Raw genomic sequence first — 27854 nt, forward strand, 5'->3', positions numbered from 1 at the left:
TCACACAATCGAATTGCTTAGCGAGTGTCATGCTCCTACACTGGGCTTTAGCCATTAGTTCACCATGCAAACTTGATGCTGCAGTAGGACACATCAAAACCATCCTTCAGGGTAATGCATCCCTGATCAGACTATTTATGCTCACTTATTACACAAACTCAGGAATATGTTGAAGTTCACGACTTCAGATCACCATGGAAGGAAGAATAGCATATCTGAAATATTTCACCAACAGTTGAAGGTAGCAGCTTCAGCGTTACTGTACAGTAGCGACAACGTTTTTAAAAACTTATTTAGGGGATGTGGGCTTCGCTGATTAGACCAGCTTGATTAGACCCATCCCTAGTTGCCCTTCAGGAGGTGGTGGTGAGTTGCCTTCTTGAACCGCTGCAGTCCTTCATTAACAGATGCGTTCATTAAGCCAAAAGAGACTCTGCCGATCACACAAATGATTAATGTGGGATATGAATTTCAGTGCCTGTGTGATGCCAGGTATGTACGTCCCGACTGGCAGATCATAGAATCTACAGTGCATAAGGCACCCGACCCATTCTCACCCCTCCACCCCCATCCCTCCACCCAATCCCATCACCCCCACCACCCCAATCCACCCCCACCCCTCCACCCCAATCCTTCCCCACCCCTCCACCCCAATCCTTCCCCACCCCATCCCATCACCCCACCACCCCAATCCTTCCCCACTCCTCCACCCCAATCCTTCCCCACCCCTCCACCCCATCCCCACCACCCCATCCCATCACCCCCACCACCCCAATCCTTCCCCACCCCTCCATCCCCACCCCAATCCTTCCCCCACCCCAATCCTTCCCCACCCCTCCACCCCATCCCATCACCCCCACCACCCCAATCCTTCCCCACCCCTCCACCCCCAACCCCAATCCTTCCCCCACCCCTCCACCCCAATCCTTCCCCCACCCCTCCACCCCAATCCTTCCTCAGGGGAAGGCAGCAGTAGCCAGGTTCATGGCACTGTGGCTGGCTCAGCTGTACAGAAGGGCGGGAAAAAGAGTGGAAGGGCTATAGTCATATGGGATTCAATTGTAAGGGGAGTAGACAAAAACGAGACTCCCGAATGGTATGTTACCTCCCAGGTGCATGGGTCAGGGATGTCTCAGATCGGCTGGAGAACATTTGAAGGGGGAAGGTGAACAGCCAGTTGTCGTGGTGCATATAGGCACCAATGATACAGGTAAAAAAAAAAACGGGATGAGGTCCCTCAAGCAGAATTTAGGGAGTTAGGTGCCAAGTTAAAAAGTCGGACCTCAGAGGTAGTAATCTCCGGATTGCTACCAGTGCCACGTGGTAGTCAGAGTAGAAATGAAAGAATAGGCAGGATGAATGTGTGGCTTGAGAGATGGTGCAGGAGGGAGGAGTTCAGATTTTTAGGACATTGGGACCGGTTCTGGGGGAGGTGGGACTACTACAAATTGGACGGTCTACACCTGGGCCGGACTGGAACCAATGTACTTGGGGGTGCTTTTGCTAACGCTGTTGGGGAGGGTTTAAACGAATGTGGCAGCGGGGTGGGAACCAAATGAGGAGGTTAGTGGACAGTAAGGAGGTAATAACTAAAGCCTGTAAGGAACTAGATCATGAAGTTAGGGTGACTAAGGGGAAGAGTAGGCAGGGAGCAGATGATGAACGCAAAGGGACTGGTGGTCTGAGGTGCATTTGTTTTTTTTGTTTTTTGGGGGTTTTTTTTTCCATTTTAGAAACCTTTATGGGTCAAGGTCATTACACACACTGAGTTCCAAGCTAATCCGAGAGCACTCCATGAAGTGACGGAATGAGCAGCAGCTCCTGCTGTTATGTACAATTCAGATCCTAATCCTACACATTGAAACATTTTGCTTAAACCTCTACGTGTACTCAGCTCTTTGGGCACAACATTTTCGATTGGAGTTGCTTTGCTCCGCTCCTTTCTCAGTGCAGTCTTGCTTCTTTCCCATTTTAGTCCTTTATCATACACTTAAACCTGTTCTTCAAGTAAAAAAAGTCCATGTTGCATCTGAATGTTTGCCGCCGATGACTTGGGGTATCGGAATTCTTTGTAGGCTTTTTCATTTTCATCAATGTGGCTCCAGGGCAGTTTGATCTTGGTGGCATGGTCGACAGTGACATCGTCGCAAGACCCAACGTGGAGAATGCCCAATCCATCAATAAAAAACTCTGAATGTGCTACCCTAGTCAGCCGGGGGTCAAACCCCACCCGCTGCACCTTGTCCGTGCGAGCCAGAAAGAAGCTGACAACGCCATTCGTGACGAGACAATTCGGAAAGCCCTGCAGTGTGTGATAGGGGCCCATGAGGTTGTGAAGGCAGCCACCCTCCTCTCCTCCTTGCTCCACACTAATGTGGTGACGGAAGGTGGTGGCAAACCCAGTTTTCTCTCGCACTGCCCCTCCAACCAAATCTAGTGTAGTTTTCTCCAAAATATTCACCAGTTTTTCAACCTTGGTATTTGCGGTAAAGTTGAAGTCATCATCAACCCAGAGCAGATATTTTGTTGTGACTTGGGAAATAGCCAAGTTCCGCCCAGCAAACCAACCCTTCCCAAATGGCATGAAATATTGCTCAATGAACGCTCCTTCGATCTTCTGTGGCTTGTCGCTGTCATCCGCAATCACGATGGTGACATTGGGGTAAAACGTTCTAATGCTCGATATCAGCGCTCTCAGTTTGTCATACCTCAGGAATGTTTTGGTTGCTATAGTCACCAAAGCACTGATGTTATATCCTGTATCGGCCGTGTTGGGGTTGACAAACTGCAGCTGCCATTTGAGGTTGTCCACTTGAGAACTCGAGAGAGACAGGTGCATCTCCCCTGCACCTTCGATTGTCACCTCATCGACTTCTGCCGCCACGTCAAAGGTTCCCAAAGTTACTGTTAGATTGACCCAATACAGTTTTCTAGATGGAGCTTGTAAACATAAACCTGGGATCACAATGGTTTTTAGGGGCCGCACTTGCAGCCCTTGAGTGGGATACTCCAAAGGTGTATTGGCTTTGGCAATGATTATCACATCAGCAGGGGAATGTGACCTCTGTAGGTAATGCTGGTATTCCCATTCCCTCCTTTTCTTCAACTCCTCTCGTTCCGCTTCTTTGAAAACCTGCTCAAACTGATGGACTGAAACCTGATGGAAAAGACGCTTGGCGAATGGCAGCTTTATCACGGGCTCCTCTTTCGCACATCGGCAGCCATTCTTTGGCAATAACTCAGCCACTATCTCTTTCGCTTTGAAGGATATGTGGGCATATTTCTCAGAAGGCTCCCAAAGACCACATTCCAGAAGGCTGTCTGAAAAACCGGAAAGTCGATACTTCACATCCACAATACGGTAAGGCTTCAGCGACCAGAGACAAAGGACGAAAACTCCCAGAGGCAAAGACACAAGCAGAAGACAGCAGAGGGGCTTCCTGACTGGACGCATGCTGTTAAGCATTCAAATGCATGTCTCTCCCACCCTCTCTCTCTCTCTCTCATTAAATGGACGGATGCATTTCACATTCTGATTTCTGTTCAGCTTCCCCCAATCTCTCCCGGTCAATGATAATGCAGCTGCTGCTTTCTGAAACTTCCAATCCACTCCTCCCAGTGAGATGGTGCAGAATAGCAGAGCAAGGTACATTTGTTTTAATGCAAGAAGTGTAGTAGGTAAGGCAGATGAGCTTCGGGTTTGGATTAGTACCTGGGAGTATGATGTTATTGCTATTACTGAGACTTGCTTGAGGGAAGGGCATGATTGGCAACTAAATATCCCAGGATATTGATACTTCAGGCGGGATAGAGGGGGAGATAAAAGGGGTGGAGGAGTTGCATAACTGGTCAGAGAGGATATCACAGCTGTGCTGAAGGTGGGCAATTTGGAGGACCCGAGCCGTGAGGCGATATGGGCAGAGCTCAGAAATAGGAAGGGTGCGGTAACAATGTTGGGGCTGCACTACAGACCTCGCAACAGCGAGCGTGAGATAGAGGTACAAATATGTAAACAGATTATGGAAAGACGTAGGAGCAACAGGGTGGTGGTGATAGGAGATTTTAATTTTCCCAACATTGACTGGGATACACTTAGTGCCAGATGTCTAGACGGAGCAGAATTTGTAAGGAGCATCCAGGAGGGTTTTCTGGAGCAATATGTAAATAGTCCAACTCGGGAAGGGGCCATACTGGACCTGGTGTTGGGGAATGAGCCTGGCCAGGTGGTTGAAGTTTCAGTCGGGGATGACTTTGGGAATAGTGATTAAAATTCCATAAGTTTTAGAATACTCATGGACAAAAAGGAAGAGTGCCAAAATTCGGCAGGAGCTGGAGAATGTGGATTGGAAGCAGCTGTTCGAAGGTAAATCCACATTTGATATGTGGGAGGCTTTTAAAGAGAGGTTGATTAGAGTGCTGCACAGACATGTCCCTGTGAAAATGAGGGATAGAAACAGCAAGATTAGGGAACCATGGATGACAGGTGAAATTGTGAGACTAGCTAAGAGAAAAAGGAAGCATACATAAGGTCTAGTCGACTGAAGACAGACAAAGCTTTGGAAGAATATCGGCAATGCAGGACCAATCTGAAACAAGGAATCAAGAGGGCTAAAAAGGGATCATGAAATATCTTTAGCAAACAGGGTTAAGGAAAATCATAGAACATAGAAAAATATAGCACAGAACAGGTCCTTCTGCCCACGATGTTGTGCCAAATTGTCCTAGATCAAGAACAAATTAATCTACACCGGATCATTCTACTGTAATCCATGTATCTGTCCTTTAGCCGCTTGTAGGTCCCCAATATTTCCGACTCAACTACTTCCACAGGCGGTGCATTCCATGCCCCCAGTACTCACTGGGTAAAGAACCTACTTCTGACATTCTCTCCCCCCCCAACCCCCCGCCCCCCCCCCCCCTCCGCCCCTCACTGCGCGATATCTTCCACCATTCACCTTAAATTGAGGTTGAGGGGAACCTCGTTGAGGTCTACAAAATCATGAGAGGTATAGGCAGGGTGGATAGCAAGAAGCTTTTGCCCAGAGTGGGGAACTCAATTACTAGGGGTCACGAGTTCAAGGTGAGAGGGGAAAAGTTTAAGGGAGATATGTGTGGAAAGTTCTTTACGCAGATGGTGGGGGGTGCCTGAAACGCATTGCCGGTGGAGGTGGTAGAGGCGGGCACGATGGCGTCATTTAAGATGTATCTAAACAGATACATGAATGGGCTGGGAACAGGGGGATACAGATCCTTACAAAATAGGCGACAGTTTTAGATAGAGGATCTGGATCGGCGCAGGCTTGGGGGGCCGAAGAGCCTGTTCCTGTGCTGTAATTTTTCTTTGTTTGTTCTTATTAGCTTAAAGACAGATAACAGAGACGTGGTACATGCTTGTTGTTAGACGAATCAGAGTCCATCTGACAAGCAACCAGTATTCTCTTCCCATGCAGTATAAATTTTCTTCCCTTACTATTGGTATTCTTGCAAAGTGGTCCATAGAGTGCAAAGTGGTCCATAGAGTGCAAAGTGAAAAGATTTGACTTTGGGATCAGGGGTGAGCTGGCAAGGTGGATACAGAACTGGCTAGGTCATAGAAGGCAGAGAGCAGCAATGGAAGGATGCTTTTCTAATTGGAGGGCTGTGACTAGTGATGTTCTGCAGGGATCAGTGCTGGGACCTTTGCTGTTCGTAGTACATATAAATGATTTGGAGGAAAACGTAACTGGTCTGATTAGTAAGTTTGCAGACGACACAAAGGTTGGTGGAATTGCCAATAGCGATGAGGACTGTCAGAGGATACAGCAGGATTTAGATCGTTTGGCGACTTGGGCGGAGAGATGGCAGATGGAGTTTAATCCGGATAAATGTGAGGTAATGCATTTTGGAAGGTTTAATGCAGGTAGGGAATATACAGTAAATGGTAGAATCCTCAAGAGTATTGCAAGTCAGAGAGATCTCGGTGTACAGGTCCACAGGTCACTGAAAGGGGCAACACAGGTGGAGAAGGTAGTCAAGAAGGCATACGGCATTCTTGCCTTCATTGACCAGGGCATTGAGTTTAAAAGTTGGCAAGTCATGTTGCAGCTGTATAGAACCTTAGTTAGGCCACACTTGAGTATAGCGTTCAATTCTGGTCGCCAAACTACCAGAAGGATGTGGAGGCTTTAGAGAGGGTACAGAAGAGATTTACCAGGATGTTGCCTGGTATGGAGGGCATTAGCTATGAGGAGCGGTTGAATAAACTCGGTTTGTTCTCACTGGAACAACAGAGGTTGAGGGGCAACCTAATAGAGGTCTACAAAATTATGAGGGGCATTGACAGAGTGGATAGTCAGAGGCTTTTTCCCAGATAGAGGGGTCAATTACTAGGGGGCATAGGTTTAAGGTGCGAGGGGATGTACGAGGCAAGTTTTTTTTTTAAACAGAGGGTAGTGGGTACCTGGAACTCGCTGCCGGAGGTGGTGGTGGAAGCAGGGACGATAGTGACATTTAAGGGGCATCTTGACAAATACATTAATAGGATGGGAATAGTGGGATACGGACCCTGGAAGTGTAGAAGATTGTAGTTTAGTCGGGCAGCATGGTCGGCACGGGCTTGGAGGGCCTGTTCCTGTGCTGTACTTTTCTTTGTCCTATTATTAAATCTCCCTTCTTATCCTCTAAAGGACCAATATTCACCTTAGCCACTCCTTTTTGTGTTATAGATTTGTAGAAACTTTTACTATCTGTTTTTATATTCTGAGCAATTTTACTCTCATAATCTATCTTACTCTTCTTGAAAGCTTTTTTAGTAGCTTTCTGTTGCCCCCTAAAGATTTCCCAGTCTCCCACTAATCTTTGCCACTTTGTATGCTTTTTCCTTCAATTTGATACTCTCCCTTAGAACATAGAACAGTACAGCACAGAACAGGCCCTTCGGCCCTCGATGTTGTGCCGAGCCATGATCACCCTACTCAAACCCACGTATCCACCCTATACCCGTAACCCAATAACTCCCCCCTTAACCTTAACCTTACTTTTTAGGACACTACGGGCAATTTAGCATGGCCAATCCACCTAACCCGCACATCTTTGGACTGTGGGAGGAAACCGGAGCACTCGGAGGAAACCCACGCACACACGGGGAGGACGTGCAGACTCCGCACAGACAGTGACCCAGCCGGGAATCGAACCTGGGACCCTGGAGCTGTGAAGCATTTGTGCTAACCACCATGCTACCGTGCTTATTTCCTTAGATATCCACGGTCGATTTTCCTTCTTTCTACTGTCCTTCCTTTTTGTTGGTATAAACCTTTGCTGAGCACTGTGAAAAATCGCTGGGAAATTTCTCCACTGTTCCTCAACTGTTTCACCAGAAAGTCTTTGCTCCCAGTCTACCTTAGCTAGTTCTTCTCTCATCCCATTGTAATCTCCTTTGTTTAGGGACAAAACACTAGTGTTTGATTTTACCTTCTCACCCTCCATCTGTATTTTAAAATTCCACCATATTGTGATCGCTCCTTCCGAGAGGATTCCTAACTATGAGATCATTAATCAATTCTGTCTCATTACACAGAACCAGATCTCGGACCGCTTGTTCTCTCGTAGGTTCCATTACATACTGTTCTAGGGAACTATCGCGGATACATTCTATAAACCTCTCGTCAAGGCTGTCTTTTTTTTAAAAAATAAATGTTTTTTATTGGGTTTTTGAACAAAGTATATTTACCGTTATGTACACAGGATAAGAAACATATACATATATATATATATATACCCAAACATACCAAAGAAAAGAAAATAGTAAATAGTAAAAAAAAAAAACAATAAAAAATAAACCGACCTGGTTAAACCAATCGACATGTAGATTAAAATCCCCCATGATAACTGCTGTACCATTTCTACATGCATACGTTATTTCTTTGTTTATTGCCTGCCCCACCATAATGTTACTATTTGGTGGGCCATAGACTACTCCTATCAGTGACTTTTGCGCCTTACTATTCCTGATTTCCACCCAAATGGATTCAACCTTATTCTCTACAGCACCGATGTCATCCCTTAATATTGCCCGGATGTCATCCTTAAATAACAGAGCTACACCCTTACCATCCACTCTGTCCTTCCGAATAGTTTAATACCCTTGGATTTTAACTCCCAGTCTTGACCATCCTTTAACCATGTTTCAGTAATGGCCACTAAATCAGTCATTCAGGATGATTTGCGCCATCAACTCATTTACCTTAATCCGAATACTACGCACATTCAGGTAAAGTACACTTATGTGGCTTTTATACCTCTGTTTTGAATCTTAACACCACGATCAGTAACCTCTCCTATGTTATATTTCCTCTCAACTTTTCTCCCAATTTTTCTTGCTGCTGAACCCATATCTTCATGTAACAACCTGCCGTTTCGCTTACCATTTACGTTTTTACTTCCCGTTTTATTCCTTTTAGTATTACTGGGCCTATTCACTGAGCTCCCCTCAGTCACTGTACCTTGTACTGTCGCCCTTTTTGATTTTTAACTGTGGCTTCTCTGCCTTACACTTTCCCCCCTACTGCCTTTTGTTTCTGTCCCTGTTTTACTGCCTTCCGACTTCCTGCATTGGTTCCCATCCCCCTGCCACATTAGTTTAAACCCGCCCCAACAGCTCTAGCAAACCCCCCCCCCCCCCCCCAGGACATCCAGTCCTGCCCAGGTGCAGACCATCCGGTTTGTACTGGTCCGACCTCCCCCAGAACCGGTTCCAATGCCTCTTGCACCGTCTCTCGAGCCACACATTCATCCCATCTATCCTGACATTCCTACTTGACTGGCACAGGTAGCAATCCTGAGATTACTATCTTTGAGGTCCAACTTTTTTTACTTTAACTCCTAACTCCCCAAATTCAGCTTGTTACCTATATCGTTGGTGCCTATGTGCAGCACGACAGCTAGCTGTTCACGCCTCCTCCTCTTCACCCCCCCCCCCCCCCCCCCCCCCCCCCCCCCAGAATGTCCTCCACCCGCTCCGAGACAACATACCATCCTGGAGTCTCGATTGCGTCCGCAGAACCGCCTGTCTATTCCCCTATCACTATAGCCCTGCCATTCTTCTTCCTGCCCTGCTGTGCAGCAGAGCCAGCCACGGTGCCATGAACCTGGCTGCTGCTGCCTTCCCCTGGTGAGCCATCTCCCTCAACAGTATCCAAAGCGGTATATCTGCTTTGCAGGAAGATGACCGCAGGGGACACCTGCACTGCCATCCTACTCTTGCTCTGTCTTTTGGTCACCCATTTTCTATCTCCCTCAGTAACTTTCACCTGCGGTGTGACCAACTTGCTTAACGTGCTATCCACGACGTCCTCAGCATCGCGGATGCTCCAAAGTGAGTCCATCCGCAGCTCCAGAGCCGTCAAGCGGTCTAACAGGAGCTGCAACTGGACACACTTCTTATCGTGAAGTAGCCAGGGACAGTTGACGTGTCCCTGAGCTCCCACATCGCACACAAGGCGCAGGACACGGATCTGGGTTGCCCTGCCATGTGTTAATTTATACAATTCCAAAAAAAACAAAGAAAAAAATAAATACACCGATGGATAGCAAAAGATAAAACTACAACTCACTCTTAGCTGTCTCTTCTCTGGCTCACTGGGAGAACTCACTGGGAGTGAGTTACATGTTACGCTTTTTAAATTGGCCTGAGTTGACTCCCCCTCCCCACCTGCTTTTAGATCAGTAAGAAGTCTTACAACACCAGGTTAAAGTCCAACAGGTTTGTTTCAAACACTACTTTTCGGAGCACTGCACCTTCCTCGGGACCTGTTGTCCCCTTGTTTAAGAAGGTTAGCAGGGATAATCCAGGTAATTACAGACCGGTGAGCCTGACGTCAGCCGGGGTTACCGACTCATATAAAGTCCTTAAACACGTTGTTCATTCCCACTGGGTCCAGGACAGTATTCCCACCTCTACTCTTTACTTTCCCTATCTCCCTGGCCGTCTCCCTTTTCCTGAGCTGGTGCGCCAGCATTCTGCTTGTCTTTTCCTCATACTCCTGGATCGTCCCCCCTTGCCTTCATCAGCTGTTCCGCCGCTTTCCCTGTGGTCAACAGCCCAAACTCTGCCTGTAACCTCCGCCGCTCCCTCAGTAGCCCTGTGTCCGGGGCCTGCGTGTATGTCTCTTCTCTGGCTCACTGGGAGAACTCATATTCTATGGAATATCTCCTCCACTGACCTATCCCTCTCAGCCCGTTCCGCCTTTTCTTTGTGGGCCTGTACCGAGATTAATTCCCCTCCGACCACGGCCTTCAAAGCTTCCCAGACCGTCACTGCAGAGACCGCCCCTATATGATTTGTCTCCAGGTAGTTCTGGATGGACTTGTTAACCCGCTCACAGATCGGTTCATCCGCTAGCAACCCCACATCCAGTCTCCACAGCGGGCGTTGCCCTCTCTTCACCCTAACTCGTAGATCCACCAAATGGAAGGCATGATCCGACACTGCGTTTGCAGAGTACGCCATATCCACCACCTCCAGTATTAGCGCCCTGCTCAGAACAAAAAAGTTGATGTGAGAGTATACCTTGTGGACATATGAAAAAAAGGAAAACTCCCATGGGTCTACTACCCCCATCTGTTGCATAAACACCTTCAATTCCTTTGCCACAGCCGGCCTTCCCCTGTCCTAGATTTTGACCGGTCCAATTCCAGATCAATGACTGTTAAATTCTCCTGCCATGATCAGATTAAAGAACAAAGAAGAACAAAGAAGAACAAAGAAAAATTACAGCACAGGAACAGGCCCTTCGGCCCTCCAAGCCTGCACCGATCCAGATCCTCTATCTAAAACTGTCGCCTATTTTGTAAGGATCTGTATCCCTCTGCTCCCTGCCCATTCACGTATCTGTCCAGATGCATCGCAAATGACACTATCGTACCTGCCTCTACCACCTCCGCCGGCAATGCGTTCCAGGCACACACCACCCTCTGCGTAAAACACTTTCCACGCATATCTCCCTTAAAGTTTTCCCCTCACATCTTGAACTCGTAACGCCTAGTAATTGAGTCCTCCACTCTGGGAAACTGCTTCTTGCTATCCACCCTGTCTATACCTCTCATGATTTTGTAGACTTTAATCAGGTCCCCCTCAACCTCCATGTTTCTAATGAAAATAATCCGAATCTACTCAACCTTACTTCATAGCTCGCGCCCTCCATACCAGGCAACATCCTGGTGAGCCTCCTCTGCACCTTCTCCAAAGCATCCACATCCTTTTGGTAATGTGGCGACCAGAACTGTACGCAGTATTCTAAATGTGGCCGAACCAAAGTCTTATACAACTGTAACATGACGTTCCAACTCTTGTACTCAATGCCCCTTCCGATGAAGGCAAGCATGCTGTATGCCTTCTAGACCACTCTATCAACCTGCGCAGCCACCTTCAGGGTACAATAGACCTGAACTCCCAGATCTCTCTGTACATCAATTTTCCCCAGGGCTTTTTCATTTACCGTATAGTTCGCTGTTGAATTGGATCTTCCAAAATGCATCACCTCGCATTTGCCCGGATTGAACTCCACCTGCCATTTCTCCGCCCAACTCTCCGATCTATCTATATTCTGCTGTATTCTCTGACAGTCGCCTTCACTATCTACTACTCCAAAAATCTTACTGTCATCTGCAAACTTGCTAATCAGACCACCTATACCTTCCTCCAGGTCATTTGTGTACATCACAAACAACAGTGGTGCCAGTTCTCCATTTTGAGAAACTCCCTTCCACTACTATGGTCTCCTGTTGCCCAGCCAGTTCTTTATCCATCTAGCTAGTACACCCTGGACCCCATGAGACTTTACTTTCTCCATCAGCCGTCCATGGAGAACCTTATCAAATGCCTACTGAATTCCATGTTTCTGACATCTACAGCCGTTCCCTCATCAATCAACTTTGTCACTTCCTCAAAGAATTCAATTAACTTGATAAGACATGACCTCCCCTGCACAAGACCATGTTGCTTATCACTGATAAGCCCATTTTCTTCCAAATGGGAATAGATCCTATCCCTCAGTATTCTCTCCAGCAGCTTCCCTACCACTGACGTCAGGCTCACCGGTCTATAATTACAGGGCAGCACGGTAGCATGGTGGTTAGCATAAATGCTTCACAGCTCCAGGGTCACAGGTTCGATTCCCGGCTGGGTCACTGTCTGTGTGGAGTCTGCACGTCCTCCCCGTGTGTGCGTGGGTTTCCTCCGGGTGCTCCGGTTTCCTCCCACAGTCCAAAGATGTGCGGGTTAGGTGGATTGGCCATGCTAAATTGCCCGTAGTGTCCTAAAAAGTAAGGTTAAGGGGGGGTTGGTGGGTTACGGGTATAGAGTGGATATGTGGGTTTGAGTAGGGTGATCATTACTCGGCACAACATCGAGGGCTGAAGGGCCTGTTCTGTGCTGTACTGTTCTATGTTCTATGTACCTGGATTATCCGTGCTACCCTTCTTAAACAAGGGGACAACATTAGCAATTCTCCAGTCCTCCAGTACCTCACCCGTGTTCAAGGATGTTGCAAAGATAACTGTTAAGGCCCCAGCTATTTCCTCTCACTTCCCTCAGTAACCTGGGATAGATCCCATCCGGAACCTGGGATAGATCCCACCCGGACCTGGGGACTTGTCCAACTTAATGTTTTTTAGAATACCCAACACATCCTCCCTCCTTATGCCGATTTGACCTAGAGTAATCAAACATTTATCCCTAACCTCCACATCTGTCAGGTCCCTCTCCTCGGTGAATACCAATGCAAAGTACTCGTTAAGAATCTCACCTATTTTCTCTGACTCAACGCATAATTTTCCTCCTTTGTCCTTGGGTGGGTCAACCCTTTCTCTAGTTACCCTTTGCTCCTTATATATGAATAAAAGGCTTTGGGATTTTCCTTAACTCGGTTTGCTAAAGATATTTCATGATCCCTTTTAGCCCTCTTGATTCCTCGTTTCAGATTGGTCCTACATTCCCGATATTCTTCCAAAGCTTTGTCTGTCTTCAGTTGCCTAGACCTTATGTCTGCTTCCTTTTTCCTCCAAGCTAGTCTCACACTTTCACCTGTCATCCATGGTTCCCTAATCTTACCATTTCTATCTTTAATTTTCACAGGTGCATATTTGTCCTGCACTCTAATCAACCTCTCTTTAAAAGCCTCCCACATATCAAATGTGGATTTACCTTCAAACAGCTGCTTCCAATCCACATTCCCCAGCTCCTGCCAAATGTTGGTATAGTTGGCCTTCCCCCAATTTAGCACTCTTCCTTTAGGACCACTCTCGTCTTTGTCCATGAGTATTCTAAAACTTACGGAATTGTGATCACTATTCCCAAAGTAATCCCCCACTGAAACGTCAACCACCCTGCAGGGCTCATTCCCCAACACCAGGTCAGTATGGCCCCTTCCCAAGTTGGACTATTTACATATTGCTCCAGAAAACCCTCCTGGATGCTCCTTACAAATTCTGCTCCATCTAGACCTCTGACACTAAGTGTATCCCAGTCAATGTTGGGAAAATTAAAATCTCCTATCACCACCACCCTGTTGCTCCTACATCTTTCCATAAACCGTTTACATATGTGTACCTCTATGTCACGCTCGCTGTTGGGAGGTCTGTAGTATAGCACCAACATTGTTACCGCACCCTTCCTATTTCTGAGCTCTGCCCATATCGCCTCACTGCTCGGGTACTGGGCTGCACAAGTGATTAGCACTGTGGCTTCACAGCGCCAGGGTCCCAGGTTCGATTCCCTGCTGCGTCACTGTCTGTGCGGAGTCTGCACGTTCTCCCAGTGTTTGCGTGGGTTTCCTCCAGGAGCTCCGGTTTCCTCCCACAGTCCAAAGATGTGCAGGGCAGGTGGTTTGGCCATAATAAATTACCCTTCGTGACCAATAAAGGTCAGGAGGGGTTATTGGGTTACGGGGGTAGGGTGGAAGTGAGGGCTTAAGTGGGTCAGTGCAGACTTGATGGGCCAAATGGCCTCCTTCTGCACTGTATGTTCTATGTATCTATGTACTCCAGTGCCCTCCTTCAGCACAGCTGTGATATCCTCTCTGACCAGTAATGCAACTCCTCCACCCCTTTTACCTCCCTCTCTATCCCGCCTGAAGCATCAATAGAAACTTACTAATAGAAACTTACAAGATAATGAATGGCTTGGATCGGATGGACGTAGGGAAGTTGTTTCCATTAGCAGGGGAGACTAGGACGCGGGGGCACAGCCTTAGAACAAAAGGGAGTCACTTTAGAACAGAGATGAGGAGAAATTTCATCAGCCAGAGAGTGGTAGGTCTGTGGAATTCATTGCCACAGAGGGCGGTGGAGGCCGGGACGTTGAGTGTCTTTAAGACAGAAATTGATAAATTCTTGATTTCTCGAGGAATTAAGGGCTATGGGGAGAGAGCGGGTAAATGGAGTTGAAATCAACCATGATTGAATGGTGGACTCGATGGGCTGAATGGCCTTACTTCCGCTCCTATGTCTTATGGTCTTAATATCCTGGGATATTTAGTTGCCAATCATGCCCTTCCCTCAAGCAAGTCTCAGTAATAGCAATAACTTATCATGCTTATCACGCCGCCGCGCACCCCCCCCCCCCCCCCACAGGCCCGCCCACTAGCCATCACCATTTTTTAGTCCAGCCTCTCGCTTGCGTCCTCCGCCTCCTTTGACATTCGCCGTTCCCGACCTCCCATTTGTCCCCTAGTAACAGTTCCTCCCCTGTCAGCAAAGCAGCTCCCCACCCCCCTCCCCACTTAGTATCCAAAAGATTGGGTGGGGCTACAGGGTTTGGGAGGGGGGGGGGGGGGAAGAGGAGGGGTGCGAAAGAGGGGGGGGTTCAGTGCAGACTTTGTAAGGATTCTATGATTGCATTCATCAACCTTCTCTGCTACTTCATCAGAAAATTCAATTACATTTGGCAAACAATATCTGTCCTTTACAAATCCATGCTGGTTCTCCTTAATTAACTCAAATTTCAACTGCCTGCTGACTTTACTTTCACTCTCCACAACGGATGTTAACCTGATTGGCCTGCAGCCACGAGGACTGTCACTTTAAACTGATTGGCCTGCAGCCACGAGGACTGTCACTTTAAACTGATTGGCCTGCAGCCACGAGGACTGTCACTTTAAACTGATTGGCCTGCAGCCACGAGGACTGTCACTTTAAACTGATTGGCCTGCAGCCACGAGGACTGTCACTTTAAACTGATTGGCCTGCAGCCACGAGGACTGTCACTTTAAACTGATTGGCCTGCAGCCACGAGGACTGTCACTTTAAACTGATTGGCCTGCAGCCTCGAGGACTGTCACTTTAAACTGATTGGCCTGCAGCCACGAGGACTGTCACTTTAAACTGATTGGCCTGCAGCCACGAGGACTGTCACTTTAAACTGATTGGCCTGCAGCCACGAGGACTGTCACTTTAAACTGATTGGCCTGCAGCCCCGAGGACTGTCACTTTTGTGAACAAGATGGTCACATTTGCCACATTCCAATTCTCTGGCACCTCTCCTGTATTGAGGGAAGATTGGACGATTAGGGCAAGAATTGTCCATATCGCCATTCCCACTTCCATTTAGCAATCTCGGATGCAAGCTACCTGGCCAGTTTACCAATTCAAAGCATGCCCATCCTTTCCAGTGCATCCTGCCTGCTCATTTTTACCTCACCGATTACCTCTATTATTTTGATCTTTTATCAACATCCTCTTCTTTCCTTGACAAAGTGCTCAATAAGCCTCGACTGAGGGCAGCACGGTGGTGCAGTGGGTTATCCTCACAGTGCCGAGGTCCTGCTCATTCTCTGTGTTTGCGTGGGTTTCGCCCCACAATCCAAAAATGTGCAAGCTAGGTGGATTGGCCACGCTAAATTGCCCCTTAATTGGAAAAAATGAATTGGGTACACTAAATTTATTTTTTAAAAGCCGCGACTGCACCTCTAAGCATACATCATCCCATTTGTCCCTCATAGATCGCAATCTGCCTATCAACTTACTATTTACATGTCAGTAAATAATTTTGGGTTCCCTTTCATGTCAACCATCATTCTATTCTCAGTTTCTCTTGTCAGTTTTCATTTCCTCTTGACATATTCTGTTTGACCGACTTCCAGCTTAAAAAAATTCACCTGACATGCATTATAGAGCTTATTTTTTTGTTGAAACTTACTCTCTATCTTCCTCACCATCCAAGGATCACCAGCTTTAGTTTGCCTGCCTTTCACACTTATTGGAAGCTTGCCTGTACCTGAAGCAGCTCCTCTATCTCTCATTAATGATACTGTTTTGCCTAGCAGTATTTGGTTCCTACATTTGAACATACAATTCAGGAGTAGGCCATTCAACCCCTCAAGCCTGCTCTGCCATTTAATAAAATCCTGGCTGATCTGATAGCAACCTCAAACCTGCATCCCTCCCACCCCGATAACTTATCGCCCCCCTTGCTTACCACAAATCTATCCACCTGTTAAAAATATTCAAAGACGCTGCTTCCACCAGTTTTTCAGGAAGAAAGCTCCAGAAACTCTCAACCCTCAAAACAATTCTCATCTCAGTTTTAAATGGGTGGCCCATTATTTTTAAAGTGTTCCCCCAGTTCTAAATTCTCCCACAAGAAGAAACATCCTCTCCACATCCACCCTTTCATACCCCTCAGGATGTTGCATGTCCACGGTAGCACAAGTGGCTAGCACTGTGGCTTCACAGTGCCAGAGTCCCAGGTTCGATTCCCCACTGGGTCACTGTCTGTGTTGAGTCTGCACGTTCTCCCCGTGTCTGCGTGGGTTTCCTCCGTGTACTCTGGTTTCTTCCCACAGTCCAAAGACGAGCAGGTTAGTGGATTGACCGTGATTAATTGCCCTTAGTGACCAAAAAGGTTAAGAGGGATTATTGGGTTACGGGGATAGGGTGGGAACTGAGGGCTTAATGTGGGTCGGTGCAGACTCGATGGGCCAAATGGCCTCCTTCTGGACTGTATGTTCTATGTTTCAATCAAGTCACTTGTTACTGTTCTCTGAACTGCATTTACACCCTTCCTTAAACAATGTGACCAATATTGTAATAATAATAATAATAAATAATCATCATCGTTTATTGTCACAAGAAGGCTTCAATGAAGTTACTGTGAAAAGCCCCTAGTTGCCACATTCCGGCGCCTGTTCGGGGAGGCTGGTACAGGAATTGAACCCGCACTGCTGGCATTGTTCTGCATTACAAGTCAGCTATTTAGCCCACTGTGCTAAACCATCACCTGTGCACAATATTTATGATGTGGACTCATTAGTGCTTTGCATAACTGAAGCATAACCTCACTAAGTTTGTATTTAATTCTCCTTGCAATAATTGATCACATTCTATTCGCTTTCCTGATCACGTGCAGTACCTGCAAGTCAGCCTTTTGCAATTCAACAACTAAGATACCCAGATCTTTCTTCATCTCACAGCTCTGCATTCTCTCAGCATCTCGATAATATGCTTCTCTTTTATTCTTTCTGCTAAAGTGAACAATTTTACATTTTCCCACATTATACTCCATTTGGCAGATCTTTGTCCACTTAATTAACATCCATGTATCTTTCTTTAGCCTCTATGTCCTCTACAAAACTTATTTTCCTTCCTTTCTTTGTATCATCAGCAAATCTGTCCAACATCCCTTTATCCAAGTCATTTATACAAATAGAAAACAGTTAAGATCCTACCACTGACCCCTTGTTACCTCTTGCCAACCTGAAAAAGACCCATTTTTACTTACCCTATGTTTCCTGTTTGCCAACCAATCTTCTATCCATGCCTATATGTTATATTCTATTCCACAAACTTTCACCTTCCATAATCACCTTTGATGTGACACTTCATCAAATATCTTCTAGAAATCAAAGTACAGTAACAGCCACTGGTTCCCCTTTATCCACAGCACATGTTACTTCCTGAAAGAATTCCAATAAGGTGGTTAGCACCTGGCACCCAGGATCATTTCTGGCTTCGGGTGACTGTGTGGAGTTTGTACATCCTCCCCATGTCTGTGTGGGTTTCCTCAAGCTGCTCTGATTTCCTCCCACAGTCCAAAGATGTGCAAGACAGGTGGATTGGCCATGCTAAATTTCCCCTTAGTGTCCAAAGATGTGCAGGTTAGATTAAGGGGTTGTTGGGATAGCGTGGAATGTTCTTTCAGGGGAGTCGGTGCAGACTTGATGGGTCTAATAGCCTCCTTCTACGTTGCAGGGATTCTATGATTCTATGATGTTGGCGTGTAGTTTCTTGCTTTTAAAAAAGAACAAAATACCAAGGAACAGGCCCTTCAGCCCTCCAAGCCTGTACCGGTCATGATACCACCTTTGCCAAAACCCTCAGCAATTCCCTGTGCTGTATCCCTCTCTACCCATCCCATCAATATATTTGTCAAGATGCCTTCCGAATGTCGTGAATGGATCTGCTTCCACATCCTCCCCTGGCATCGCATTAAAGGGAATCGCCACCCTTTGCATAAAAAACCTGCCTCGCACATCTCCTCTAAACTTTGCCCCACAGACCTTAAACCTATTCCCCTAGTTGAGTGACCCCCTCCACCCTGGGAAAGAGTGCCTACCCATCCACTCTATCCATGCCCCTCAATCTTGTAGACCTCCATCAGGTCACCCCTCAACCTCTGTATTTCTAATGAAAACAGTCCGAGTCTATTCAGCCTCTCCACATAGCTACCGCCCTCCAGACCAGGCAACATCATGGCAAACCTCCTCTGCACCTTCTCCAAATCCTCCACATCCTTCTGGTCGTGCGGCAACCAGAATTGTGCGCAATATTCCAAGTTCGGCCTTACAATATTCCAAATTCTATACAACTGTAGCATGACTTGTCAGTTTTTATACTCGATGTCCCATCTAATAAAGGCAAGCGTTCTGTATACTTGAGCACCTTGCCAACTGACAGCTTTGACAAAGAGTCATCGGACTCGAAACGTTAGCTCTTTTCTCTCCCTACAGATGCTGCCAGACTTGCTGAGATTTTCCAGCATTTTCCCTTTCGTTTCAGATTCCAGCATCCGCAGTAATTTGCTTTTATTCAAATATCTGTGGACCTGCACGCCCAGATCTCGCTGACTTTTTATATTCCTAAGAGTTTTGCCATTTATGGTATATTTCCCCTCTATAGACCTACCAAAATACATTACCTCACATTTACAAGCATACATAGATACAAAGAAGATAGGAGCAGGAGGAGGCCTTTTGGCCCTTTGAGCCTGCTCGCCATTCATCACGATCATGGCTGATCATCCAATTCAATAGCCTAACCCTGCTTTCTCCCCATAGCCTTTGATTCCATTCTTCCCAAGTGCTATGTCCAGCCGCCTCTTGAATATATTCAAAGTTTTAGCATCAACTACTTCCTGTGGCAATGAATTCCACAGGCTCACCACTCTGTGTGAAGAAATGTCTCCTTATCTCTGTCCGAAATGGTTTACCATGAATTCTCAGACTGAAACCCCTGGTTCTGGACACACCCATCATTGGTAACATCTTCCCTGCATCTACCCTGTCTAGTCCTGTTAGAATTTCATAAATCTCTATGAGATTCCCCCTCATTTTTCTGAACTCGAACGAGAACAATCCCAAATCAGTCAAGCTCTCCTCATATGACAGTCCCACCATCCCTGGAATCAGTCTGGTAAACCCTCGCTGCACTCCCTCAAGAGCAGGAACATCCTTCCTCAGAGAAGGAGACCAAAACTTACTTCTGTTGTGGGCAAAGTCTTGGAAAGGTTTATAAGAGATAGGATGTATAATCATCTGGAAAGGAATAATTTGATTAGAGATAGTCAACACGGTTTTGTGAAGGGTAGGTCGTGTCTCACAAACTTTATTGAGTTCTTTGAGACGGTGACCAAACAGGTGGATGAGGGTAAAGCAGTTGATGTGGTGTATATGGATTTCAGTAAGGCGTTTGATAAGGTTCCCCACGGTAGGCTATTGCAGAAAATACAGAGGCATGGGATTCAGGGTGATTAAGCAGTTTGGATCAGAAATTGGCTAGCTGGAAGAATACAAAGGGTGGTGTTGATGGGAAATGTTCAGACTGGTGTCCAGTTACTAGTCATCTGTTTTGGGGCCACTGCTGTTTCTCATTTTTATAAATGACCTGGAGGAGGGCACAGAAGGATAGGTGAGTAAATTTGCAGATGACACTAAAGTCGGTGGAGTTGTGGACAGTGCAGAACGATGTTACAAGTTACAGAGGGACATAGATAAGCTGCAGAGCTGGGCTGAGAGGTGGCAAATGGAGTTTAATGCAAAAAAGTGTGAGGTGATTCATTTTGGAAGGAATAACAGGAAGGCAGAGTACTGGGCTAATGGTAAGATTCTTGGTAGTGTGGATGAGCAGAGAGATCTCAGTGCCCGTGTACATAGATCCCTGAAAGTTGCCACCCAGGTTGAGAGGGTTGTTAAGAAGACGTACGGTGAAGGGGGTGGCGAGGATGGTGTCGAGGGTGGTGGGATCAAGGGTCAAGCCAGGATGGGGACTCGCGATTTTTGGGGTTGGGGTGGAGCCGGGAGTGCAGGAGGCGAAAGAGGCCGGTGTGCTGGCCTTTGCGTCCCTAGTAGCCCGGCGAAGGATCTTGCTACAATGGAAGGATGCGAGGCCCCCAAGCGTGGAGACCTGGATCAATGACATGGCGGGTTTCATTAAGCTAGAGAAGGTCAAATTCGCCCTGAGAGGATCGGTACAAGGGTTCTTTAGGCGGTGGCAACCTTTTCTCGACTTTCTGGCTCAATGATAGGGTACAGGGACAGTAGCAGCAGCAACCCGGGGGGGAGGGGGGAAGGGGGAGGGAAAAGGGGGGGGGGGGGGGGGAGGGAAAAGCGGGGGGGGGGGGGAGGGAAAAGGGGGGGGGGAGGGAAAAGGGGGGGGGGGGAGGGAAAGGGGGGGGGGGGAGGGACAATGACTATGTTTGTTTATTTAATTTTAATTTATTTTTAAGTTCTTTTGTTGTTCATTGGGGTTTGGGGGGTGGGGGGATGTGATACATACGGTCTGGGGGTGTTAGTTATTATGGGTTATTTTGTTGCATTTCATTGTTTGTCGTTATGTTTTATATTTTCTGTAAAAAATGCCAATAAAAATTATATTTAAAAAAAAAAAGACGTACGGTGTGTTAGCTTTTATTGGAAGGGGGACTGAGTTTCGGAGCCATGAGGTCATGTTGCAGCTGTACAAAACTCTGGTGCGACCGCATTTGGGGTATTGCGTACAATTCTGGTCGCCACATTATAGGAAGGATGTGGAAACATTGGAAAGGATGCAGAGGAGATTTACCAGGATGTTGCCTGGTATGGAGGGAAGATCTTGTGAGGGAAGGCTGAGGGCTGTTTTCGTTAGAGAGAAGAAGGTGAAAAGGTGACTTAATTGAGGAATACAAGATGATCAGAGGATTAGATAGGGTGGACATTGAGAGCCTTTTTTCTCGGATGGCTAGCAGGAGGGGACATAGCTTTAAATTGAGGGGAAATACATATAGGACAGATGTCAGAGGTAAGTTCTTTACTCAGAGTAGTAAGGGCGTGGAATGCCCTGCCTGCAACAGTAGTGGACTCGCCAACACAAAGGGCATTCAAATGGTCATTGGATAGACATATGGACGATAAGGGAATAGTGTAGATGGGCTTTAGAGGGGTTTCACAGGCCGGCGCAACATCGAGGGCCAAAGGGCCTGTACTGCGCTGTACTGTTCTATGTTCTATGTTCTATAACCGCACACAGTTTCCGGTGAAACTTTTTTTTTTGCCATTTCTCAGCCCAAGTCTCTAATCTATCTATGTTCTGCTGTATCCTCTGACAATCCTCAACACTATCTGCCCTCCAGCAACCTTGGTGTCATCCATGAACATACTAATCAGACCTGCCACATTTTCCTCTAAATCGTTTATGTATACTACCAAGAAGAGGCCCCAGCACAGATCCCTGTGGAACACCACTAGTCACAACCTTCCATTTCAGAAAAACACCCTTCCACTGCTACCCTTTGCCTTGTGACTGAGCCAGTTCTATATCCATCTTACCATCCACCTCTGATCCTGTGTGACTTCACCTTTTTTAGCAGTCTGCATGAGGCAATTTGTCAAAGGCTTTATTTAAGTCCATGTGAACAATGTCCACCATCCTTCCCTCATCAATCACCTTTGTCACCTCCTCAAAAAACTCGATCAAGTTAGAGAGGCATGACCACCCCTTCACAAAACCAAACTGTCTATCCCTAATGAGTCCATTTGTTTCCAAATGGGTATAAATCCTTTCCCTGAGAATTCACTCCAATAATTTACCTACTACTGACGTGAGGCTCACTGGCCTATAGTTTCCAGGATTATCCCTGCTACCTTTCTTAAACAGTGGTACTACATTAGCTATTCTCCAGTCCTCTGGATCTCACCTGTAGTCAATGAGGATACAAAAATCTCAGAAAAGGCACCAGCAACCTCCTCCCTCGTTTCCCTCAGTATTCTAGAGTAAAAGCCATCCAGGAGACTTATCTACCTTAATCTCTTTTCAAAGTCCCAATACCACCTCCTTTTCGATGGTAACATGATCCAGACCTTTCACACACCTTACCCAAGAATCATCTTCCACAAAGCCCTTTTCTTTAGTGAACACTGATGCAAAGTACTAATTTAGTACCTCGTCCATTTCCTCTGGCTCAACACAGATTTACCCCGCTGTCCTTAAGTGGTCCAATCCTTCCCCTGGCCACCCTCTTGCTTTTTACATATGAATTAAAAGCTTTGGGATACACCTTAATCCTACTTGCCAAGGACTTTTCATGATTCCTCCTAACCCTCCTAATTTCCCCCTTAAGTACCTTCCTACTTTCTTTATACTCAAGGGTTTTGACTGTCCCCACCCTTTTAGACGGTACAAAAATCTCTTTTTTCTTTTTGACGACGTTCACAATATCCCTCGTTATCCAAGGCTCCCTAAACTTCCCATACTTATCCTTCATTCTCTCAGGACCGTGACTTTCCTGAAACTTGATAAACTGTCGCTTGAAAAACTCCCACATGTCCGATATTGATTTACCATCCAACAGCCGCAGCCAATCCAAATTCTTCAATTCCTGTCCAATGTTACCCTAATTTGCTTTCCCCAGTTTAGGACTTAACGCAATGGTTACCCTCATCCCTCTCCAAAAGTGCCCTAAAACTTAGGGAATTGTAGTCACTACTTCCAAAATGTTCCCCTACTGAAACCTCAACCACCTGTCCAGGCACATTCCCCAATACCAGGTCCAGTACTGCCCTTTCCCTAGTTGAACTATCCAGAAGCCTTCCTGGTACACCTTACAAACTCTGCCCCATCCAAGCTCCTAGCACTGTGAATCCCAGTCAATATAGGGGAAATTAAAATCGTCCACCACAACAACCCTGTTACTTTTGCACCTTTCCAAAATATCTCTACCTATTTGTTCCTCTATCTCTCGCTGGCAGTTCGGGGGGCCTGTAATAGACCTCCATTGTTGTGATTGCGCCCTTACTGTTCCTGAGCTCTACCCAGATTGCCTCATTGTATGAGCCCTAGAGGACAACTCCCACAGTACGGCTATAATATTCTCTTCAACCAGTAATGCTAATCCCCCACCTCTATTACATCCCCCTCTATCACTCCTGAAGCAGTTCCCTTTTCGAATAATGGAGTTACATTTGCTATCTTCTACTCTAATGGGACCTGCCCGAATCTAGCGAGTTTTGGAAAATTAAGAACAAATATAGAACGGCACTGCTGCCTCACAGCTCCAGGATCCCAGGTTCAATTCCGGCCTCGGGTGACTGTGTGGAGTTTACACTTCCTCCCAGTGTCTGTGTGGGTTTCCTCCGGATGCTCCAGTTTCCTCCCACAGTCCAAAGGTGTGCACGGTAGGTGGATTGGCCATGCTACATTGCCCCTTAAGTGTTGAAAAGGTTCGGTGGGGATACTGGGTTATGGGGTGGAGGTACGGGCTCAAGTAGGGTACTCTTTCCAAGGGCCAGTGCAGACGCGATGGGCCAAATGGTCTCCTTCTGCACTGTAAATTCTATGAAATCTAAGAAAAGGTACAGCACAGATTGAGTCCATTTGGCCCCTCTTGCCCATGCCAGCCCGAGGACACACAGGTGCCCTTTCTAATCCCACCTTCCTGCACCCGGTCCATAGCCCTGTACCTTACAGCACTTAAGGTGCAGTTCCAGGTGTCTTTTAAAAGAGTTTAGGATCTCTGCCTCCACCACCAACTCGAGCAGCGAATTCCAGACTCCCACTACTCTCCGTGTGAAAAGGTTTTTCCTCGTGTCCCCTCTTATTCTGCCTCCTATCCTGAATCTATGTCCTCTGGTTCTAGAAATCTCCACCGGGCAAAGAATTTTATCCCATCCACTCATCTCTTCCCCTCATAATTTCATACACCTCAATTAAATCACCCCTCAGCTGTCTTTGTTGGAAGGAAACTAACCCCAACCTATCCAATCGCTCCTCATAGCAACATTTTTCTAGTCCCGGCAACATTCGTGTAAACCTACTCTGCACTCAGAGCAATAATGTCCTTCCTGTAATGTGGCGACCAGAACTGCACACTTCAGTTGTGGCCTCACCAGTGTTTTGTCTAATTCTCACATTACATCCTTACTTTATATTCTATACCTCTGCCAATGAAGGAGAACATTCCATATGCTTTCTTAACAACCTTGTCTAGAACATAGAACAGTACAGCACAGAACAGGCCCTTCGGCCCTCGATGTTGTGCCGAGCCATGATCACCCCTACTCAAACCCACGTATCCACCCTATACCCGTAACCCAACAACCCCCCCCCCCCCCCCCCCCCCCCCCCCCACCTTACTTTTTAGGACACTACGGGCAATTTAGCATGGCCAATCCACCTAACCCGCACATCTTTGGACTGTGGGAGGAAACCGGAGCACCCGGAGGAAACCCACGCACACACAGGGAGGACGTGCAGACTCCGCACAGACAGTGACCCAGCCGGGAATCGAACCTGGGACCCTGGAGCTGTGAAGCATTTATGCTAACCACCATGCTACCGTGCTGCCCCATGCTACTTGAACTATTGCTTTTAGGGACCAAGATCTCTCACTTCATCTTTCTCTGTTAGTATATTCCCATTTATTGTGTGCTCCCTACCACTGTTCGACCCCCCTAAACGCATGACCTCACACTTCTCTGTTAAATTTCATCTGCCACTTTATCGCTCAATCTACCAACCCATCTAGATTGACGTGGAGGCTTTTGAGAGAGGACAGATAAGGTTTACCAGGATGTTGCCTGGTAGAGTATTAGCTTTGGGGAGAGATTGAATAAACTGGGATTGTTCTCCCGAGAAAGACAGAGGCTGAGGGGCGACCTGATAGAAGTTTATAAAATGATGAGTGGTATAGATTTTTCCCAGGGCAGAACTGACAATTACAAGGGGGCACAAGTTCAAGGCCGAGCAGGGGAAAGCAGCAGCAGCAGCCAGAGCAGAGGCACCACGGCTGGCTCTGTTGGTAAACTGGTGAAGTTATTGTGAAAAGCCACATCTCGATGCCTGTTCAGGTACAGGGAGGGAGAATTCATAATGTCCAAACTACCAAACAGCACATCTTTCGGGACTTGAGGGAGGAAACCGGAGCACCCGGAGGAAACCCACGCAGACAAGGGAGTTAGAAAGTAAAAAAATTGGACCTCGAGGGTTGTAATCTCGGGATTATTCCATGTGCCACATGCCTGTGAGGCTAGAATTAGGAAGATAGCACAGCTAAGCATATGTCTAAACAGCTGGTGTCGGCGGGAGGGTTTCAGATATTTGGACCATTGTGATCTCTTCTGGGGGAGTTAGGACCTGTACACTAAGGACGGGTTGCATTGAAACTGCATAAATCTTCTGACCGCAAGTTTTTAAAGAGTGCAACACGGGAGGGTTTAAACCAGTGTGGCAGGGGTGTGGGAATGAGAGGTCAGAAAGTGAAATAACTGAGGGGGAACTAAAGAATTGGGCCAGTAAGAGTCGAAGCAGGCAGGGAGATGTTACTGAACACAGTGGGATTGATGATCTGAAGTGTATTTGTTTCAATGCAGATGACTACAAGAGCTTGGATTAGGGTTGTTGCCATTAAAGAAACTTGGTTGAGGGAGGGACAGGATTGGCAGCTGAACATTATCAGTGGGAAACAGAGGAGCAAATATGAAGGCAGATTTTGGAAAGGTGTAAAAGCAATAGGGTTGCAGTGGTGAGTGATTTTAACTTCCCCTACATTGACTGGGACTCAGTGCTAGGGGCTTGCATGGGGCAGAGTTTGTAAGGAACATCCAGGTGGGCTTCTTGAAACAATTAGGAAAGGGGCCATACTGGACTGGTATTGGAAAGGAGCCTGGTCAGGTGGTCAAAGTTTCAGTTGGGAAGCATTTCGGAAACACTGACCACAGAATGTCATGTGAGAGTACCTTTAAGAAATGGGTGTTTTTATAGAATAACCGTAGTGGGTGTACCTTTAAGAAATGGGTGTCTATTACTGCAGTCATGTCAGAGAGTGGGTGGAGCTGGGCTGTCTGTCTGCTTTACTTTCGTTTTTGAACAGGCTGCTATACAATGAGTTTTCCTCAGGTGAATGGAGCACTGCTCCATCACCTGAGGAAGAAGCAGTGCTCCAAAAGCCAGTGATTCGAAACAAACCTGTTGGACTTTAACCTGATGCTTTAGATAAAGATAACAGTAACCCTCGGGTAAGGGTGCTAAATTAGAGAAGGCTAATTATAACAATATTAGACAGGAACTGAAGAATCTAGATTGGGGACAGATGTTTGAGGGTCAAACAACATCTGGCATGTGGGAGGTTTTCAAATGTCAGTTGATGATTGGAATTCAGGACCTGCATGTTCCCGTGAGGAAGGTGGATAAGTACGGCAAGTTTCAGGAACTTTGGATAACGAAGGTATTGTAAGCCTACTCCAAAAGACTAGGAAAAGAAAGCATTTTAAGGGCTAGAAGGCGGAGAGCAGACAAAGCACGTGAGGAATAGAAGGAAAGTAGGAAGGAATTTAAACAAGGAGTCAGGAGTGCTAAAAGGGATCACAAAATGTCATTGGGAAACAGGATTTAGGAAAATCTCAAGACTTTTTATACACTTATAAAGAGGAAGAGGGTAGCCAGGGAAAGGGTTGGCCCACTCAAGGACAGGGTAGGGAATCTATGCGTGGATCCAGAGGAAATGGTGAGGAATGAGTACTTTGCATCAGTATTCACCAAGTAGAAGGACTTGGTGGATGAGAGTCTGGAGAAGGGTGCGTAGATAGTCTGGGTCACATTGAGATCAAAGAGGAGCAACTGGACGACTTGAAAAACAAGGTAGGTAGGTAAATCCCAAGGCCTGATGGGATAGAATACTAAAGCCCCAGAATACTGAGGGAGGCACAGGAGAAGGTTGCTGGGGCCTTGGTAGGAACTTTGTATCCTCACTGGCTACAGGCGAGGACCCAGGGAACTGGAGAATAGCTAATATTGTTCCTTTGTTTGAGAAGGACTGCAAGAATTATCCTGGAAAGTACAGGCCAGTGGTACGGAAATTATTGGAAAGGATTTTTCGAGACAGGATATACTCCCATTTGAAAGTATTAGGGAGAGGCAGCATGGCTTTGTGAAGGGGAGGTCAAATCTCACTAACTTGATTGGGTTTTTCGAGAAAGTGATGAAGCTTATTGATGAGGGTAGGGCAGAGGATGTTGTCTACGTGGACTTCAGTAAGGTCTTTGACAAGGTCCCTCATGTCAGTGGTATAGAAGGTGAAGTCACAAGTGAGCTGGCAAAGATAGAAACATAGAAAAGAGGTGCAGGAGTAGGCCTGT

General features: G+C 46.7%; 2 protein-coding genes across 4 annotated transcripts in view; both read right to left on the reverse strand.

The window, feature by feature from the left end:
• LOC119955298 (lysine-specific demethylase 7B-like) overlaps positions 1-27854 on the reverse strand; it is a 316061-nt gene that overhangs the window by 124618 nt on the left and 163589 nt on the right. The window lies entirely within an intron of this gene.
• Positions 1714-3466, reverse strand: LOC119955299 (beta-1,4 N-acetylgalactosaminyltransferase 1-like). The gene has a single exon (XM_038781380.1). The coding sequence runs from the start codon at positions 3464-3466 to the stop codon at positions 1991-1993; it is 1476 nt and encodes a 491-aa protein (XP_038637308.1). The 3' UTR covers positions 1714-1990.

This window comes from Scyliorhinus canicula, chromosome 20 (assembly GCF_902713615.1).
Source record: "Scyliorhinus canicula chromosome 20, sScyCan1.1, whole genome shotgun sequence".
NCBI classification, from domain to species: Eukaryota; Metazoa; Chordata; class Chondrichthyes; order Carcharhiniformes; family Scyliorhinidae; genus Scyliorhinus; species Scyliorhinus canicula.